General features: G+C 42.9%; 1 protein-coding gene across 1 annotated transcript in view; it reads right to left on the minus strand.

Annotated features, from left to right (window-relative positions):
* LOC121576579 (semaphorin-3E-like) overlaps window positions 1-21,824 on the minus strand; it is a 65,839-nt gene extending 44,015 nt beyond the window's left edge. Inside the window, exon 1 of the mRNA XM_045206452.1 lies at window positions 21,008-21,824. Coding sequence (XP_045062387.1) covers window positions 21,008-21,110 — 103 coding nt within the window. The 5' untranslated portion in view covers window positions 21,111-21,824. The remainder of the gene's footprint in view (window positions 1-21,007) is intronic.
* Between the last annotated feature and the right edge of the window lie 261 nt (window positions 21,825-22,085).

A 22,085-nucleotide genomic window follows, 5' to 3' on the forward strand; every position in this document is an offset into this window, starting at 1 on the left:
GAAAACACACATATGTGGGGCTCACACACACACGCACCTCCAGATGCAACACATATGGAATGAGTAATGCTTCAGCTGATGCTGACAAGGGCAGACAGGTGAAGTGAAGCAGGACAGAGTGTGACATGCACTGGGAAAGACTAAATATATGTTGTTCTCTAATTCTCGCAAAAATGTTTCAGATGAACTACATATTTATTTATTGAATGCTTTTCCCATCACTCGGATACCCGCCTATAAATATCTGGGCATTTGGATTGACAAAGACTTAATGTTTGAAAACATATGGATGAGCTAGTTAAAAAGCTAAGATTTAAAGTGGGCTTATTTTTTTTTTTTAAGATTTTGCCTCTCCCTAAATAGCAGGAAGCAGATTGTACAGTCAACTTTCCTGCCAGTTCTTGACTATGGTGACACTACTTACCAGATTGCAGCAGCCACTACTCTTAAACCTTTGGATGCCATCTACCATAGCGCTCTTCACTTTATCACAGGTGACAGTTTTAATACTCACCACTGCATCCTGTATCAAGAGGTTGGCTGGTCCTCATTAAAGTCCCGTAGATCACTTCATTATTCCCTTTTTGTTTACAAAGCTGTACTGCACAAGCTTCCAACTTACCTAACTTCCTTGCTAACGTATAACAGAACGAGCTACCAAACCCGCTCGCATGATTGGTAAACTCTTGAGGTCCCTCTGGTCTCTACCAATGTAGTTAAATCCTCCTTTAGTTTTAATGCTCCCAATTGTTGGAATAACCTACACTATTCCTTGCATCTTGGTTCTCTGGTGCCGCTAGGGCAGTTTAGGACTCTGGTGTTGAATGAATTCATTGAGGATTGCAGTTGTTTTGATTAATTGTGGTGGTTTATTTGTTGAAACTGTCTTCTTGTTTAATTTGTAATGTAAAGAGAAATCTTCCTGTTTGTGAGAAAAAATTATTGTACTCAGGGCACCATTGGGAATGAGACCCTGGTCTCAATTGAGCTACCCTAAAAAAATAAAATTTAATAAATAAATACAAATGGGCACTCTAGAGATATGATCAAGTTAACACATCACTAGACCAAATCAAAAGTCCTTAATATTGAGGGTGATGATGATAATTATAGTTGTGATAATAAGGATAAGGATGAAGGTGACAACGAAGAGGATACTGAAAATGCTGATAACAACAAATATAATGATGGTGGTGGTGATGATGATGATGATGATGATGATGATGACATTACAGGATGTGAGTGAAGTAAATAGGATGATATTTGATCATGCTGAGATATGCATAGTTAATAAAAGTCAAACAGTGTATAATCATCTAAAACAATTACTTCTGTTCCGTCTCTATAGACTCAGTGAGGAGATTTATATTCCTCTCCTCCCTGTCATCTTCTGCAGCTGGTTGGTGTGTGTGTGTTACTGTGTGACTGTGTTTGTCCTCACTGTCACTCTCTCCAGCTAAGTAGTGAACGAGGGAGTGTGTGTTTTGCTAAAACAAATGAGAGTGAGACTGTGCTCCCACTTCTAATGGAAAACAGAGGGAGAGAAAAAAGAGAGAGACTCCCTCATGACTAATCCTTTCATCGCCCGCATGTGAAGTGCTGAGAGATGGCATGGGAGATTTAGAGAGATTAAATAATTAAAAACTATTTAAATCCCTCCATGGAAACGTTGTAATTGTTTTCCTACTGGAGCAGAGAGCAGGGTGTATCAGACTGGGAGGAAACAAGGCTTCCTTTTTTTACTCAACAGTTGTGAAGCGAGGGAAACAGTTAGTTCGAGATAAATACAGATTCATGCACAGAGAGGTCTATAAAACATAAACCTCTGAAAGTTAAAGACAATAGACAGGTTGCCTAACAACGTCACAACGATGCGCACGCATCACAGAGGCAGAAGGCTGTGTGTTGTTATGAATCTGGACGGCCAGATAGCTAGTAACAATGACAAGAAGCTGCCATGTGGGGAATCGTAGGTGGCTTGTTTCAGCTCGTTGTATCTTGTTATTGATACCATGTCTTTTATTCAGGTATTTTGACTCATGTGACATCTATGCTAATATGTCAAAAATTCTCTAGTTAGCTAACCAACAACTGTAACAATGTATTTCCGAGACAACAAGTGCTCATTGTGGAAATCTATTTATGTTTTCAATAAACATTTGGAGAGGAAATATAGTTTACATGTTGTAAACAATCCTTTGATTCTATGACAACCCAGTCTGTTTTGCCCAAAAGTTACGCACACATTGGTTTTGTTGCTAAACAACCCACCCGTCTATAATTCAATTTGTTGGAAAAGGTTGATGTCTTGCCAGTACTAACCACAGGGGGTCCTACTAATCATCCCAAACAACCCCAAAAAAAACAAGAGTATCCTAAAGTACCCAAAAGAACCCCAAACAGGTATCCAAACTAACCCAAAAGTACCCAAAACAACCCCAAACAACCCCAAACAGGTACCTAAAAGAACTCAAAAGTACCCAAAGGTACCTCAAACAGGTACCCAAAAGCAGTGGTGTAAAGTACTTCAGTAAAAATACTTTAAAGTACTACTCAAGTACTTTACTATTTATAGTTTGCCAACTTTACTTTTGATACTTAATTATATTTTTGCAATTACACACACTTTGATACTTAAATATATTTAAAACCAAATACTTTTAGACTTTTACTCAAGTAGTATTTTACTGGGTGACTTTCACTTTTACATTTACATTTACATTTTAGTCATTTAGCAGACGCTCTTATCCAGAGCGACTTACAGGAGCAATTAGGGTTAAGTGCCTTGCTCAAGGGCACATTTACGTCATTTAGCAGACGCTCTTATCCAGAGCGACTACAAATTGGTGCATTCACCCTATAGCCAGTGGGATAACCACTTTACAATTATACTTTTTTTTTTTTTTTTGGGGGGTAGAAGGATTACTTTATCCTATCCCAGGTGTTCCTTAAAGAGGTGGGGTTTCAAATGTCTCCGGAAGGTGGTGAGTGACTCCGCTGTCCTGGCGTCGTGAGGGAGCTTGTTCCACCATTGGTGTGCCAGAGCAGCGAACAGCTTTGACTGGGCTGAGCGGGAACTATGCTTCCGCAGAGGAAGGGGAGCCAGCAGGCCAGAGGTGGATGAACGCAATGCCCTCGCCTGGGTGTAGGGACTGATCAGAGCCTGAAGGTACGGAGGTGCCGTTCCCCTCACTGCTCCATAGGCAAGCACCATGGTCTTGTAACGGATGCGAGCTTCAACTGGAAGCCAGTGGAGTGTGCGGAGGAGGGGGGTGACGTGAGAGAACTTGGGAAGGTTGAACACTAGACGGGTATCTTTACTTTTACTCAAGTATGACAATTGGGTACTTTTCCCACCACTGCCCAAAAGAACCCTAAACAACCCCAAACAGGTACCAACAAGAACTCCAAAGTACCCAAAAGAACCCCAAACAACCCCAAACAAGTACCCAAATGATCAGTTCAGGTTCACGTTTCGGACATGTCAGTAATGGCTTGCTCTTTTGGACTGGTTGTCCTCTACACGCTAGAGGGAGTCATTTGATTATACATTACTCTCAGAGATAATCCGGTTCCCTCAAGCGTCATCAGTGACGTTTCCTGTAAACCGTGACGTGGGACAAAATTCTGGTTCTTTTGGGTACTTTTGTTTTTTGTGGGGTACCTGTTTCGGGTACTTTTGGGTTCTTTTGTGTACCCGTTTTCTTTGGGTGGTACTTTTGTGTACTTTTGGTTGTTAGGGGTGATAGTAGGACCCACCCCAAATTCATTGGTAAAGTGTACTAATGACATACATTCACATTTGTCCACAGAGTGAGACAGTATACTATAAACAAAGAGAGATGGAAAAAGGGTAGCGTGAAAAAGGAAAATAATAAAATAATGAGTCTTTCTTATCTTTGCTGTGGGGGGGGATTAGTTCCCGGATCACCATGCATGGAGGAATGATGTCACAGAGTAAAATAAGAGCCACATTGAGTAGGACAGGACAGAAAAAAACAGGGGGGAATAGGAAAGAAGAGGAGAGAAGAGAATATAGGAGTGGAGCTAGGGCATAAGAGAGAAGAGGTCACAAGAATGGCAGTGTGGGTAACATAGGGGAAGAGGGGTAGATGAAGAAGTGGTGGTGGGGTAAAACAGAGAGTTTGGAAAGCAGAGATGAAGAGAAGGGATGACAACAGAAGTAGGAGAGGAGAAGGTTGGAGAAGCGACCTCTGATCTTTGAAGGAGTGTGTACATCTGGAAAGCAGGAGAACCAGATTGCCTGCAGAGAACAACAACAGAACAAACACACTTTCATGTGGTTCACCACAACTCTGTTTTAACTTTGATGTGAATAGATTTTGCGGTGTTTTGTGGGGTGTAAATCACTATTGTAGCCCATAGGAGAGACAGACCTCAGAGCGCTAATATCTCTGAGCCCTGGTCATGTCAGACACACAGAGACATGAGTCTCTTAGAGTCTACAGATAGTCTATAATGATGGAGCTAGATTAAAGCCCAGCTAGTAGAGTAGACCCCCCAGCAAAAGTCCTCTCTAGAACCCTTAACCCCATCTGCTCCATGGTGTCTGTCTGTGGGGATAGTAAAGGCTGAGGTTCATTCAAAGGGAGGAAGTGGTGGGCCTACTAGCTGTAGGCAAATATATGTGCAATGTGCTGCCTGATCAAGTAGGCATTACCTCAGATCACCGCTGCCTCATCCCTAACCCCCTTACTCTCACCCTCAATACCCTAACCCTAGATCCCACACCCCATGACCATTTCACCTTCTGCATCCCCTCATTCTCTCTCTCTCTCTCTCTCTCTCTCTCTCTCTCTCTCTCAACCATCCTCTCTCTCACCCTGGTGTTTGTACTGTGAAAAGGTCAGAGCAGAAATCAGTATCACAAGTTGTTTCTCCCTCTGGATACGACATTAATGGGCTACAGAGCACACACAACGCAAGGAGAGAGAGAGGGAGAGAGAGATTTTAATTTAAAAATACCTTTATTTGCCCAATATTTACATAATTATTAATACTTAATTGTAACGGACCTAAAAAGTTACAACCATAACCATTGCAAACTCCACCAGAGAGAGAGAGAGAGAGAGAGAGAGAGAGAGAGAGAGAGAGAGAGAGAGAGAGAGAGAGAGAGAGAGAGAGAGAGAGAGAGAGAGAGAGAGAGAGAGAGAGAGAGAGAGAGAGAGAGAGAGAGAGAGAGAGAGAGAAATAGAGGCTGAGAGAGAGGTTCCTATACGATCCTAAAGATACCGTCCCCGAGCTGATTCAGCACATTTCCGTCTCACATCCTCTCCAGGTAGTTTAAGTACTATATTAAGTCTTTATAAAGCTGTATTATTTATGTTTTATCACCAGAGCTGAACCAGTCAGTGGGGGGAATAGTAGTAATTATAGAGTAGGCGGAACAGAGTTAATACATCTCCTCACTTCATACATTTTATTTAATGAGAAAAATCACCCTCATTTAAAAGATACAGCACATCACCTAACAAATAAAGGGCTTCATGCAACACTGGTATTCCTCAACTTGTTCATCATCACAAACCCACCTCCAGCTTAAACCATTTAAGACAGTTAAACATATACAGCAGCTCTCTTCTGTTCTAGTCTTGGAGGGAAGGTTTTATATTACCGCTAAGAGGGGGGCTCCCTACTGGTAATTACTACCTGCACATTGCACATTAGGATATCAATGACTGAACAGAGGAATAAGGGCCAGACGTAAGGGTGGAACAGAGCTATGGAAGATCAGGAATGATCAGAACGCAAACAGTGTACAGGTCTAAAATGTGCTATCTCTCTAAAATGGCCCAACTTTTAAATGGCCCATCTCTAAATGGCTCAGGGATGGAATAGCTATGTCAAAGTTGAAGCAGAGTATATACATATTATTTTCTTTAACCTTTGATTTTCCGTGCATGGTGAATTAAGTGTTCAGGTGATGATATCAGATTGTTTAGACAGAGCTAAAATCAGACAGATAAACTGCTGTCGCTAACCTTTTGTAGTGAAAAATGTTATTCTCAGACCACTCAAACAGTGAGCTGCTAAAAGCTTTCATCGGCCATACTTCACCACTACACTACTTAAACCACATATACCTTACATACTTCTTACATACTTCCACGCAGTAAAACCATATAGTAAAGACAGCTGATGTCCTCTCTCCCTATTGTAGAAGGCACTCTGAAGTGATTTAAAATTTGCTGAACACACATACAGTGCACATACAGTACATCTGGTTTGCGCTTAGTGGGACTATCATTTGTTTTTCAACAGGATAATGACCCAAAACACACCTCCAGGCTGTGTAAGGGCTATTTGACCAAGAAGGAGAGTGATGGAGTGCTGCATCAGATGACCTAGCCTCCACAATCACCCGATCTCAACCCAATTGAGATGGTTTGGGAAAGCAGCCAACAAGTGCTTAGCATATGTGGGAACTCCTTCAAGACTGTTGAAAGGCACTTTTTTGGTTACTACATTTACATTTTAGTCATTTAGCAGACGCTCTTATCCAGAGCGACTTTACAGTTATTGAGTGCATACTTTTTGTTTTTCATACTGGCCCCCCGTGGGAAATGAACCCACAACCCTGGCGTTACAAGCGCCATGCTCTACCAACTGAGCTACACGTGGCTCTGTAAAGTTTGGTGGAGGAGGAATAATGGTCTGGGGCTGTTTTTCAAGGTTCGGGCTAGGCACCTTAGTTACAGTGAAGGGACGCTGGGCCAATTGTGCGCCGCCCTATGGGACTCCCAATCATGGCCGGTTGTGATACAGCCTGGAATCGAACCAGGGGGTCTGTAGTGACGCCTCAAGGACTGAGAAGCAGTGCCTTAGATCACTGCGCCACTCGGGAGGCGTGGAATGCCTTCCCAGAAGAGTGGAGGCTGTTATAGCAGCAAAGGTGGGACAAACTCCATATTAATGCCCATGATTTTGGAATGAAATGTTTGTCAAGCAGCTGTGCACATACTTTTGTTAATGTAGTGTATATACTGTGTGCTTTTACTGCGTGGAAGTATGTAATAACTATGTAAGGTTTAAGTAGTGTAGTGGTTAAGTATGGCCCATGAGAGCTTTTAGCAGCTCACTGTTTGAGTGGTCTGACAGGAAAATGTTCCACTACAACAGGGCAGAGACAGGAGTTTTTTTAAGTGAACATGTCTGACATTAGCTCTGTCTAAGCAATCTGACATCATCACCTGAACACTTAATTCCCCACGCGCGGAAAATCAGAGGTTTAAGAAAAAATATTTACCAATGTTAAAAAAGTATTATTCTTTCTAAATAAATATTCATTTGGCAGAGATACTGTTTAATGTATGCCAATTTTCATAAAATGTTAAGTCAGTGCTGTGGTCTTCAGCAGAAAGATGTTTAGGCTATTCAAATCAGACACATTTCAAGAAAATATATTTTAGCGGTCTCGCCCGTCTGTCTCTCTGTATTACACTTGGTGTCTGAGGTCATTTCTGAGGAACTGGAGCAGACGATTTTCATAATTCTCTGATGGATTGGACATTACTGTGGGGTAGAATAATATTTTCCCCTGTGAACAGAAGATGCAGAGGAGTACCTATCACTTTCAGTCCCTGTAACAACTTTTGCTCAGAGTTTTATGTGATTCTTCAACCCATAATGGTTTCTTTAAACACATTCCATGGGGAGAGCCTCTGTACAGGTAGCCATTATGTGGGTGTGGTGACAGTTAGGAGTGGAACTCAGGTCGGAATGTATTAATCAGAGGATTCGATATGCAATGCCTAGAGACCATGCCAATATTGAGAGCTAACTGCTGCTGGAAGGAGGATGTGTTGGATTCACATTGACTTGACAGGTCTGGTCCTGTTTCCTAGTTATAGCAAAGACAATTAATGTTATTCACAATTAATAACAATGTTAACATCCACCAATACTCTAAATTAGTCCAATAACTGGCAGTCTCTGGTATTTATTTAGCTAATAACCGGATTGAGGCTATAAACTGTCCGTGTTGGAATTCTAGTGAAGCTCCAGCTTCCAGCCAAGCGTGAGGACAGAGATAGATGGAGATGGTAGAAGAGAGATAAATCATGTTTTGGCTCCGTATCTCCCTCCACCCCGCCTCTTCATTTGGCCTGCTGCCTCCACCCCACCATGACTCTGACACATGCCAGCAGTAACAACCTATCATTAGACATACAGCATAATGGAACGCTTGTTTTACCGGGAAGAGTTCACTACAGGGACACAATATGCAGATAATGCAAGACCGCATATCATTTCAAGACATATAATGTATTCTAAGGCTCTGTTAGTGTTTGTTAATTTTTTATGAGGATGTCCGTTCTAGTCATTATAATTCTATGGTTAGATCGTCCCTCTGGCTGCCATCTTTAGACAATCATACAGATGTGGCGATGGAGCGCTAGGATTAAGGGTTTTGATTGGCGGCCATGCCCAATGAGAGTGTATTAGGCTCTCATAGAGTGCATGTAAGGTCTTTGGAGGAGATGCTTGCAGGGCTTAAGGTCTGTTCTGCTCTGGAGAATGGAAACAGTCTGTGATTGTAACGCGATACAAAAGGAGATTTTCTAAGCTGATAGTTATGAAAATCAATTGAATTCGACGGAAAATATCACCCGTTTTGGAAAAGAGTTGAGCCTACAAACGTGTGGTGAAATGTTCAGAGAGGAGTTGCAGGAGAGGAGAGAGGATGAGATGAGTGGAATGGAATGGAATGGAAGAGGGGAGAGAGATAGTGATAATATGAACCATTACAGAAACCAAGATGGAATCTCAATGTCAGAGCTCTGAAGGATCCATATGGATGACCTTGGAAGCTTTGATAACATTCCAAAAATAATTCATACTTGTAAACGCAGTCCTGGAGGGCGTCCATCTGAGAGCATATTTCCACAGATCTAAAGGGCAGATTCTATTGATCTCTACAGTATAGCACCTGTGAGCCAGACATAAACTGGGTCAAACATTAACATTTTAGTCATTTAGCAGACACTCTTATCCAGAGCGACTTACAGTTAGTGAGGTGCTTACATTTATCATACTTTTTGCATACTTTTTTCATACTGGCCCCCCGTGGGAATTGAACCCACAATGCTGGCATTGCAAGCGCCATGATCTACCAACTGAGCTACAGGACATCTCTGAGGGCTTCAACCAAACTCCTCCACATCCAGAGAAATCCAACCAGATAGATTGAATTAGTGCTCTCCTCTACCCTGTTCTCCTGGCTAGCAGATATTATGATAATATTGTGATACTTCAGTTCCTCAGGGCTAATACCTAAGATGTTAACCACATCCCTCTCTCTCCCTGATCTGCCTTCAAGGCCTGCACACGCAAAAAGCATTCACGCTATTCACTGTGTGTGTGTAAATCGGTGGTAGGTGGGTGGGTGTAAATGCAGGCAGAGACCATGAGACACATATTAAAGCATAGATGTTTTTCATTCCATAATGATAGGATACGCCACTAGCCTTCCACAGCATGCTCTACCAGCCAGAACACGCTACAGCAGAGAGAGAGAGAGGAGGGGTGGAAGAAGTTCATGGTTGACTGTAATAGTAGCCTCAGGCCTGTTCCAATGCCCACCATCTACTCTCTACTCTTCTCTCCTCTCTCTCCTCTCCTGTGGTGAAGTGAATGTCAGTCACAGAGACACATTTCCCTTTGGAGAATGTCTTCCTCCATCTGTTTGTCTCTCTCTCTCTCTCTCTCTCTCTCTCTCTCTCTCTCTCTCTCTCTCTCTCTCTCTCTCTCTCTCTCTCTCTCTCTCTCTCTCTCTCTCTCTCTCTGAGTGACAGTCAGAGCAGCTCCTCTCCCCCAGGCTAGTAATGACTCGGGTGAAATATGAATGTTCCCACTGGGCACAAACTGGTTGAATCAACTTTGTTTCAACGTAATATGTCAACAAAAAAAGAAATGTCCTCTCACTGTCAACTGCATTTATTTTCAGCAAACGTAATGTGTAAAAAAAAAAATGAATAATGTGTCACTGAACAAAGGGGGCAAAATCAAAAGTAACAGTCTGCATTAAGTACTGCAGTGCATCTCCCCCTCATGGACTGCACCAGATTTGCCAGTTCTAGCTGTGAGATATTACCCCACTCTTCCACCAAGGCACCTGCAAGTTCCCGGACATTTCTGGGGGGAATGGCCCTAGCCCTCACCCTCTGATCCAACAGGTCCCAGATGAGATCCGGGCTCTTCGCTGGCCATGGCAGAACACTGACATTCCTGTCTTGCAGGAAATCACGCACAGAATGAGCTGTATGGCTGGTGGCATTGTCATGCTGGAGGGTCATGTCAGGATGAGCCTGCAGGAAGGGTACCACTTGAGGGAGGAGGATGTCTTCCCTGTAACGCACAGCGTTGAGATTGCCTGCAATGACCACAAGCTCAGTCCAATGATGCTGTGACACACCGCCCCAGTCCATGACAGACGTGGTCTGTCATGGACACGTGGTCTGCCACTGTGAGGACAATCAGCTGTCCGTCCTGTCTCCCTTTAGCGCTGTCTTAGGCGTCTCACAGTACGGACATTGCAATTTATTGCCCTGGCCACATCTGCAGTCCTCATGCCTCCTTGCAGCATGCCTAAGGCACATTCACGCAGATGAGCAAGGACCCTGGGCATCTTTATTTTTGTGTTTTTCAGAGTCAGTAGAAAGGCCTCTTTAGTGTCCTAAGTTTTCATAACTGTGACCTTAATTGCCTACCGTCTGTAAGCTGTTAATGTCTTAACAACCGTTCCACAGGTGCATGTTCATTAATTGTTTATGGTTAATTGAACAAGCATGGGAAACAGTGTTTAAACCCTTTACAATGAAGATCTGTGAAATTATTTGGATTTTTACAAATTATCTTTGAAAGACAGGGTCCTGAAAAAGAGACTTTTTTTGCTGAGTATAAGTTTGAAACACAACCAGCGTTGCAAAGATGGAAATTAGGGTAAAACTTCAACTTAAATACAATGACTTAACCTGACTAACAGGTTGTTACATCAATCTAATTTCAACGTAATCATCAAAACAATGTATATGTTGAAAACTCTACACTGCCCTTTCCCACCTGGACAAAAGGAACACCTACATGAGAATGCTGTTCATTGACTACAGCTCAGCGTTCAACACCATAGTGCCCTCCAAGATCATCACTAAGATAAGAACCCTGGGACTGATCACATCCCTCTGCAACTGGATCCTGGACTTCCTGAAAGGCCGCACCCAGGTGGTGAGGGTAGTTAACAACACATCTGCCATGCTGACCCTCAACACCGTGGCCCCTCAGGGGTGTGTGCTTAGTCCCCTCCTGTACCCCTTGTTCACACACGACTGCGTGGCCACGGACAGCTCCAACACCATCATTAAGTTTGCCGACGACACAACGGTGGTAGGCCTGATCAGATGATGAGACAGCCTATAGGGAGGAGGTCAGAGACCTGGCATTTTGGTGCCAGGAAACAACCTCTCCCTTAACGTGAGCAAGACAAAGGAGCTGATCGTGGACCCTGTAGCTCAGTTGGTAGAGCATGGCGCTTGCAATGCCAGAGTTGTGGGTTTGTTTCACATGGGGGGCCAGTATGAAAATGTATGCACTCACTAACTGTAAGTCACTCTGGATAAGAGTGTCTGCTAAATGACTTAAATGTAAATGTATCATGGTCAACACACCAAGACAGTTGTCAAGAGGGCATGACAACGCTAATTCCGCCTCAGGAGGCTAAAAAGATTTGTCATGGATCCTCAAAAAGTTATACAGCTGCACCATCGAGAGCTGACTGGTTGCATCACCGTTTGGTATGGCAACTGCTCGGCATCTGACCGCAAGGCGCTACAGAGGGTAGTGCGTACGGCCTTCTTTATTCTTATTTTTCTGCACTGACTCTCTTGCACATGCTCGACGTACACTCACTGGACTACACACTCACACATACAGTACTCACACACACACACACACACACACACACACACACACACACACACACACACACACACACACACACACACACACACACACACACACACACACACACCTATATTAAATATACTGAACAAAAATATATACGCAACATGTAAAGTGTTGGTCCCATGTTTCATGAGCTGAAATAAAAGATCCCCAAAAAATGTAATATGCACAAAAAGCTTATTTCTCTAAAATGTTGTGCACAAATTTGTTTACATCCCTGTTAGTGAGCATCCCTGTTTCTTCTTTGCCAAGATAATCCATCTACCAGACAGGTGTGGCATATCAAGAAGCTGATTAAACAGCATTAGCATTACACAGGTGCACCTTGTGCTGGGGACAATAAAAGGCCACTTAAGTGTGCAGTTTTGTCACACAACACAATGCCACAGATGTTTCAAGTTTTGAGGGAGTGTGCAATTGACATGCTGACTGTAGGAATGTCCACCAGAGCTGTTACCAGAGAATTGAATGTTCATTTCTCTACCATAATATTTTTTTAGAGAATTTGGCAGTATGTCCAAACGGCCTCCCAACAGCAGACCACTTCTGATAACCAGGTGGCGAATCGCATCTCTGCATGTCTGGCAGACATATCAGTATGGATGACGGATCACCACCTCAAGCTGAACCTTGGCAAGACGGAGCTGCTCTTCCTCCCGGGGAAGGACTGCCTGTTCCATGATCTCGCCATCACGGTTGACAACTCCGTTGTGTCCTCCTCCCAGAGTGCGAAGAGCCTTGGCGTGACCCTGGACAACACCCTGTCGTTCTCCGCTAACATCAAGGCGGTGACCCGATCCTGTAGGTTCATGCTCTACAACATTCGGAGAGTACGACCCTGCCTTACACAGGAAGCGGCACAGGTCCTAATCCAGGCACTTGTCATCTCCCGTCTGGATTACTGCAACTCGCTGTTGGCTGGGCTCCCTGCCTGTGCCATTAAACCCCTACAACTCATCCAGAATGCCGCAGCCCGTCTGGTGTTCAACCTTCCCAAGTTCTCTCACGTCACCCCGCTCCTCCGCCCACTCCACTGGCTTCCAGTTGAAGCTCGCATCTGTTACAAGACCATGGTGCTTGCCTATGGAGCTGTGAGGGGAACGGCACCTCCATACCTTCAGGCTCTGATCAGTCCCTACACCCAAACGATGGCATTGCATTCATCCACCTCTGGCCTGCTGGCTCCCCTTCCTCTGCGGAAGCATAGTTCCCACTCAGCCCAGTCAAAACTGTTCGCTGCTCTGGCACCCCAATGGTGGAACAAGCTCCCTCACGACGCCAGGACAGCGGAGTCACTCAACACCTTCCGGAGACATTTGAAACCCCACCTCTTTAAGGAATACCTGGGATAGGATAAAGTAATCCTTCTATCCCCCCTTACCCCAACCCCCCCCCCCAAAATAAAAAAATTAAAAAATTAAAAAAAATTAAAATTAAATTAAAATTAAAAAACACATTGTAAAGTGGTTATCCCACTGGCTATAAGGTGAATGAACCAATTTGTAAGTCGCTCTGTATAAGAGCGTCTGCTAAATGACGTAAATGTAAAATGTAAATGTAACCATGCCAGCCCAGGACTTCCACATCCGGCTTCTTCACCTGCGGGATCGCCTGAGACCAGCCATCCAGACAGTTGATGAAACTGAGGAGTATTTATGTCTGTAATAAAGCCCTTTTGTGGGGAAAAAATAATTCTGATTGGCTGGGCCTGGCTCCCCAGTCATGTGAAATCCATAGATTAGGGCCTAATGAATTGATTTAAATTGACTGATTTCCTTATTTTCACACCCTGATCTGTTTCACCTGTCTATGTGATTGTCTCCACCGCCCTCCAGATGTCGCCCATCTTCCCCATTATCCCCAGTGTATTTATACCTGTGTTCTCTGTTTGTCTGTTGCCAGTTTGTTTTATTTCGTCAAGCCTACCAGCGGTTTTCCCCTTGCTCCTGTCTTTTTCAAGTTCCTGTTTTTTTTAGTTTTCCCGGTTTTGACCATTCTGCCTGCCCTGACCCTGAGCCTGCCTGCTGCTCTGTACCTTGTCACACCACCCTGGATTATTGACCTCTGCCTGCCCTGACCCTGAGACTGCCTGCCGTTCTGTACCTTTTGGACTCTGATCTGGATTACTGACCCCTGCCTGCCCTTGACCTGTCGTTTGCCTGCCCCCTGTTTTTGTAATAAACTTTTGTTACTTCGACACTGTCTGCATCTGGGTCTTCTCCTGAAATGTGATACTTATACAATCGTTGACATTGTTGCATGTTGCGTTTATATATTTGTTCACTATATATATCGGGTGGTTGAAATTATGTTGAATTACATATTTGATTAGACATATTTTATTTGACCTTGTTTCAATGTTGATAATACAATGGTATGTTTGAATTGACGTCATTGTTTCAACGTCATGCCATCAACCTAAATAAAGAGATACCAGTATTGAAATAAAATCTTAAGCCAGAGTCCAACGATGCCAGCCTGAACAGTGACACCTACTGGTATGTGAGGGATAACGTACTTCAGTGAGAACGAGTCTACCATCGTGATGCCTTTCTCGATGTACACTGCTTAGCTTTGTAAACAAGCTGTGTTCGTTTCTGCTGAGCTACCATATCAACACATACGGATACTGATCAGATTCCATACTAATTTGCATAGCTATGCTCTACCTTAATAACATTGAATAGTTGAAAATAACTCTAACTTGTTTTACACTTGCTTTGTGAAAGTACATTTGGAGTGAGGGTGGGTTTATGTACAGTGAGGGAAAAAAGTATTTGATCCCCTGCTGTTATAAATTGATTTGCATTTTAATGAGGGAAATAAGTATTTGACCCCCTCTCAATCAGAAAGATTTCTGGCTCCCAGGTGTCTTTTATACAGGTAACGAGCTGAGATTAGGAGCACACTCTTAAAGGGAGTGCTCCTAATCTTAGTTTGTTACCTGTATAAAAGACACCTGTCCACAGAAGCAATCAATCAATCAGATTCCAAACTCTCCACCATGGCCAAGATCAAAGAGCTCTCCAAGGATGTCAGGGACAAGATTGTAGACCTACACAAGGCTGGAATGGGCTACAAGACCATCGCCAAGCAGCTTGGTGAGAAGGTGACAACAATTGGTGCGATTATTCGCAAATGGAAGAAACACAAAATAACTGTCAATCTCCCTCGGCCTGGGGCTCCATGCAAGATCTCACCTCGTGGAGTTGCAATGATCATGAGAACGGTGAGGAATCAGCCCAGAACTACACGGGAGGATCTTGTCAATGATCTCAAGGCAGCTGGGACCATAGTCACCAAGAAAACAATTGGTAACACACTACGCCGTGAAGGACTGGAATCCTGCAGCGCCCGCAAGGTCCCCCTGCTCAAGAAAGCACATATACAGGGCCGTCTGAAGTTTGCCAATGAACATCTGAATGATTCAGAGGAGAACTGGGTGAAAGTGTTGTGGTCAGATGAGACCAAAGCCGAGCTCTTTGGCATCAACTCAACTCGCCGTGTTTGGAGGAGGAATGCTGCCTATGACCCCAAGAACACCATCCCCACCGTCAAACATGGAGGTGGAAACATTATGCTTTGGGGGTGTTTTTCTGCTAAGGGGACAGGACAACTTCACCGCATCAAAGGGACGATGGACGGGGCCATGTACCGTCCAATCTTGGGTGAGAACATCCTTCCCTCAGCCAGGGTATTGAAAATGGGTCGTGGATGGGTATTCCAGCATGACAATGACCCAAATCACACGGCCAAGGCAACAAAGGAGTGGCTCAAGAAGAAGCACATTAAGGTCCTGGAGTGGCCTAGCCAGTCTCCAGACCTTAATCCCATAGAAAGGGAGCTGAAGGTTCGAGTTGCCAAATGTCAGCCTCGAAACCTTAATGACTTGGAGAAGATCTGCAAAGAGGAGTGGAACAAAATCCCTCCTGAGATGTGTGCAAACCTGGTGGCCAACTACAAGAAACGTCTGACCTCTGTGATTGCCAACAAGGGTTTTGCCACCAAGTACTAAGTCATGTTTTGCAGAGGGGTCAAATACTTATTTCCCTCATTAAAATGCAATCAATTTATAACATTTTTGACATGCGTTTTTCTGGATTTTGTTGTTGTTATTCTGTCTCTCACTGTTCAAATAAACCTACCATTAAAATTATAGACTGATCATGACTTTGTCAGTGGGCAAACGTACAAAATCAGCAGGGGATCAAATACTTTTTTCCCTCACTGCACATTGACATCGGATTTGCCAAAAGGACACCATCATTTCAATGTGTAGTTAGGTATACTATCTAGCTGCTAACTTTTGACTATTTATGCAGCTTTAATGATTCCATCCATTTGTTGTTGCCTTATTCGCTGGAGAGGCTAAACCAGGGCCTGTGGATGATTACCTGAGTGATATCCTATCTGAAATGAAGGTGCTCCTGATTGAAAGTATCAAGCTGAGAAATTGACATAACCATGTCACAATCAAAGCTTTTCTTTGTGATGCACCACTGCGAGCCATGCTAATATGCTTAAAATCCCATAGCGGATATTTTGCATGAGAAAGATGTCAGATTAAAGGCTCTTGGAACGGAAGGGTAGTGTTGCACTCTGAGGGGACATATCCAGAGAGAAATTGGGAATTCAATAACTTGGCCTACATGGCTGCCATCAGGTAGCTACATCTCCAGTGATAGATGCTGGAGTTTCTTGTATTTCAGGGTTTCCATTAGATTATATGCATATGGTGTGCTTGGGTGTCATGAGGAGGATGTTGATTTGCCTTAAACATGGCCCTAGAACATGCAGACGGTCTTCCTCTCAGAACAAAGTTGTCAGAGGCTTTCAAGGCTTATTGGCAAAATAATTTGCCCTACAACCTCGGTAACTGACAGAACTTGACCGATGCGAGCCCACTGAGTACAGGCAGTTTTTGCTCTACATGGGTCCCATGGTATTAAACATATGTTTCCAAAAAGGTCTATCACAACTTTATGTCCCTCAGTGTAGCCATGTCAATTTTGCTGGATTCAGTTGTTGACAGGAGGAGGCATTACCTTGATTATGCCAAACTGCTGCTGATGCACTTTGTTGAGATGAGCAAGTATGTCTATGGTGATACATGATCTCACTCACTTGGCAGATGTTGCATTTCACATCTGCTCACTCAATGACATTAATTGTGTTGAGTTTGAGAACCATTTGCAGGGGCTTAAACGTGACATCAAAAGTCCATCATAATCCATTGGTACAAGTGACGAGGCGACTGTCTGAATCAAGCCAAGAGAAATATACTTCAAAGAACATCCAACCATACATCTAGAATAACGTGAGATGGTTGCTTTCTCCTCCAGGACAAGTATGCATTTTTCAAAGACATAAGAGACAATGGAAACATTGTCTGTGATGTCATTCACCATACTCAAACTGACAACTTCTTCATTCTTACATGTGACTCCAAAGACCAAGTATCTCAAATATCCGCAAATGCAAAAGAGAAATCATTTCTCTCGATGAACTCATCAGCAAGGCTGTGTCTGCCCTATCATAGGAAATACAAAGTTATGCCTCTTTTGCACAGTTTTGCCAAGTAAGATCAGATCTATTGGAATGGTTTGGTTTGCAATTATGGCTTAATAATATTGTAAAAAGCCAGTATGAGTGTTTGCGCTCAGGCTTGAATGAAAGGGGGCCGATGTGTGGGAGAAAAAATATCTGTAGAGTTCAAAAAGTACTCGCACTCAAAACAATGAAAAGGAATAACCCAAGGAGGCCGAGACGCAAAAATAATATAATGAATTTAATCTATGTTTAAAAGAATACAAAAAGTGAAAGTGCAAGGTGCTACATAAAAATAAAAAAGGAACGAGCATACGTTTCGGCATCAGTGCCGTACAAACAAATTAAGAAGACACGTACTTAAGACACACCTGCTGTGCGTAACTGGTGCAACAGGTGCACGCAAACAGTTGATATTAACAATGAATACACAGAAGAGTATAAAAAATTGACAATTCAAATGTCACATATAATAGCAAAGAGACAACAGTCTGGGCTACTTAACAATATCAGAAGCAATAGATTAAATGTGATATTTGAATCGTCCATTTTTGATATTCTTCTATATATTCCTTGTTAATATACATTGACTCCCTATTCGCCGTTATTTTACACTTGAATGTGTTATTTTTGTACCCAACCCCCGACTAAAATCTGCTCCGAAGCGCCAGAAAGCCAGTGACACTAAGAAGCAAAAGGCTAAAACGTTCTGCAAGCCACCAAATATTGGTGGTAAGGGGAAATGGGAAACTAAAACTCCACTCAAGCCACCAAATATTGGTGGTAAGGGGAAATGGGAAACTAAAACGCTGTGCAAGCCACCAAGCAATTATAGTGAGAGGACCCTTCACAACGTAAGCCAACCCCTTATTCTCATTCTTGATTGATGTATTTAGGAAAGGTATTCTAATTTTACCAAGAATTGCAATTACGTTGTCCAATATTTTCATGCTCCAGGGATAGGTAATGTGGGAGACTGTCTCCTTCTGCCTCATCAGATGAGAGATCCCCCTCACCAAAGCGCTGCAAAGGATCAGACCCTTTTCCTATGCCGGAAGCAAGTATGACACATTTTAATTTTTAAACAATTTTTTGTGATATTGAAATTAGGCTGTTTATATTTGGAAGTGAACAAATGTAAAACTACTTTCAGAATTTCAAGAGTCCTATGTCTCCTTTGTGAGTCCGGTTGAGGAATTCGACTTCAACCTGAACGAGACGGAGGAAGATTTACTAAAGATGGAAGAGCAACTAATGGAGAATGATTTTTGAAAATATATGGTGAGAAATTAAATGTTTCATTGGTATGACTTGAATGACATATTGCCATGTAGTACTGGATGGGCCAATGAGTAAAGGGATGACAGTTCTTAAGTTAAAAGCATGAAAGCCTGTTCCGACAGTGCCTTAAAAAAAAAATGTAATTTGTGTTTCCAGAAGCCTGTGCCGGAAATGCATTTTTGGGCTTATTTATTTATGTTTTTAGCTTGTAAATCTATTTTGTGGTGCAATATATATATTTTTTCAAGCATTATTGACTTCGACCCAAAAAAAATGCATTACAGTTTTTACATGGACAAAGGTTTACCCAATGCTTTTCCAAGTTACTGCTCTAATTGTGTTACACAGAATGACAATAGCCAACAGTAGTATAGACCCTAAGTCTGGAAGATACATTTTGCAGCATGAGTAGAAATGTATCGTGGGTGCTTTTCAAGAGCGTTCAACATCAGAAAGGTCCTGGTTGATACCGTTTGTTTTCCTATTCTTAGCTCAGGCTCTTATCCTTGTTTAATGTAAAGAAGCCAAGTACTTCTAAACATTGAATCAACACACTTCATGTATTGGTGTTAATCCCCGTTGAATTCATGGTGTGTTTTTGGCAAATCAGATCATAATGTGTTCTTAACCTCACGCCAATATTTAAATGTAGTTGATTATTAGCCAAGTATAATAATCAACTATAGTACTGAAATAAAATAACTGTTGGCTGTCTTTTTGAGTGGGTGAATAAAGGTTGAAATCTCATTGATCAACATCTCAACCAAATATTACCAGAACCCAGTGGGTTATTACTATTATTGCTGTGGCGTTTATGATTGAACACATCAGCAAAGCTCAACACTCAGCAAGGGTCTCTGTCAATATACCAGCCTATCACGCTCCACTAACCAAACAAACCTTACTCTCTCCCTCTCTGTTGCTCTCCTTTCTCTCCTTTTCTCTCAATTTCTTCTCTCGCTCTTCTCTCTTTCCTTCCCTGCCTCCCTTCCTCTAATTATTTTTTCCTCACTTTTTCAATTATTCCTCATCTTTCTACCTCTCATTTCCTCCTCTCTCTCTTCTCTTTCCTTCTCCTGCCTCCATCTATATAATAAGGTAATTCACTGTGAGATGTTATCTAAACCAGCATGGTGATAAGAGGGAAAATATTGCTGTTAAAGACAAGCCACAGCCAGGCACAGTGAGCCCTCATAGCGGGGTGCCATGTGGATATACCATGCTGTTCCACTCCCAGTACTAACTCATGCCTCTGCCCCTTACACATATACAATTTATTGACCATGAAAATTCCACACATACTCTCAACCATGGCCGACACTTTTTTTATGTGGAATTATCTGCGCTACTGTTGCTATAGAGCTTAAAGAAACAGTGGAGAGAGAAGAGATGTTGTGTTTACTACAGATTGTTATCTACAAAGTCAGAGCCTCATAATCCCTAAAATATACTCTTTAAATAAGCAGACGAGATAACACACACACACTCACACACAATGGACGCACGCATGCAGACACACACACCAGTGCATACACACCACTATGCCCTCAGCAGTGTTCCCCTCTCTCAACCCACCAGTATAACAGTAGAGAAAGCCAGATTGTGGAATGTCAACCACTGTGGCCTGAGGAAGAAAGCAATCCTTTAGATAACAACAAGAAAAAGAAAACACTCTTTAACATGAACCCAGGACAGTCAGTGAGAAAACACACACTTCACTACACACACTTCACTATGTCATATCTGAGGTTAAACCCTCTCACATTGAGTCATCTTTATACTCATTGACAGTTTCTCACAGCATAGACTGTGTGGGTCTTAGATAACAATGGATAACAATACTGAACATATAGGGGCAAACACAAGCAATTGAGGAGAGCAATAACTTATTTCAGCAGGTTGCATCATGTTTTCCCACCATATCTAATTTGTTCCTATCAACATACACTATTGATCAGCTTGTCCGCACGGCAAATGGATGTCATGGAAAGTTCAGGGGTTGTGTAGAAGTGTATACATGTCATATTTTCACTGACACACCTGTCTGATTCTCAATGTACTGTGACATAGCTGGAACAAGAATGGTAGTTTCCATAAAGCATGCTTTGGCTAGATAGGACTTTAGTGTACATTGCATGAATATGTAATTAATGCTGATGCTTAGCCAATGTGTGCACACACTCCAGTGCCTGATGCCTACCTTTATGGGAAAGTCGTATCCTGGGGTAGACACTCTGGGCTGAGTGTGCTGAGCTCCACAGGAAAACACACATCATCAGAAACACACTCCTCACACACTCCATCCTGACACACACTCACACTCACTCACACACACACACACACACACACACACACACACAACACACGGTCACTAAGCAGGGAGTAAGCCAATCCAGAGTGAATCACCACTTAAGTCCAAGGGAAGAGTAGGAAATATCCAACAGGGAGAGTCCAGGTTCTATGACCAGGGTCTGTTATATTGAATCAGATATGCAGTATCATCATCCAACTACCCTCTGTAGGAAAAGGCAGTAATCCAGTCTCTGACCACAAGTAACTCACAATCCACTGTGTCCTTCAACTGCACTCCTAAAGCTTCTACTGTTCTGTGTCAGTCTGTAGGGACTTCTGCAGTCTTGTGTCACTCTTTATGAGGGGAGATCCTATACGACTACTATTTTCTGAATGAGAGGGTGTGAGGAATGCAGCTCTTAAAACCAACTGTTTCAGGTGAGAGAGAGAGCACTCCAGCTGTTACAGTGATGGCTGCATGACCACTGCTGCTCTCCATCCGTCTGTCCGACTCTATTTGTCTCTACAGTATGTCTGTCCTTCTTGTGGTAGGGATGTTGTATCTTCTTTCTGCCTGAGCAAATGAAGGAAAAATTATACTGTTGCTAGTCTTTCCAAAGTGTTGCTGTATGTTCTGTCCTTCTGTCTAAGGCAGCACTGCGGTATCGTCTGCTTGTCTTCTTTCAGGATCCAACAGAGGCAGTGTCTTTCTGGCTGCTAGCCCATGAGAAGCAGGAGAGGCAGAGAGGAAAGGGAGACTCGTGCCGGGCGTGTGATCTCTGCTCTGAGAGGGAGGAGATTGTCTCTCACGTTCTCTCTCTCGCTCTCTCTTGTGTTCTCTCTTTCGCAATCTCTCTCTCCTCGCTGAACAGGCAGGGATGATCTAAACAACTGTGCTTACTAGTGTGAACTGCTTCCACTGCTCAGAACAGAGGATACATACCAGAATGTGTGTGTGTGTCATTAATTCCTTCGCCTGCTCATGG

The sequence above is a fragment of the Coregonus clupeaformis genome, chromosome 23 (genome assembly GCF_020615455.1).
Source record: "Coregonus clupeaformis isolate EN_2021a chromosome 23, ASM2061545v1, whole genome shotgun sequence".
Classification (NCBI taxonomy): domain Eukaryota; kingdom Metazoa; phylum Chordata; class Actinopteri; order Salmoniformes; family Salmonidae; genus Coregonus; species Coregonus clupeaformis.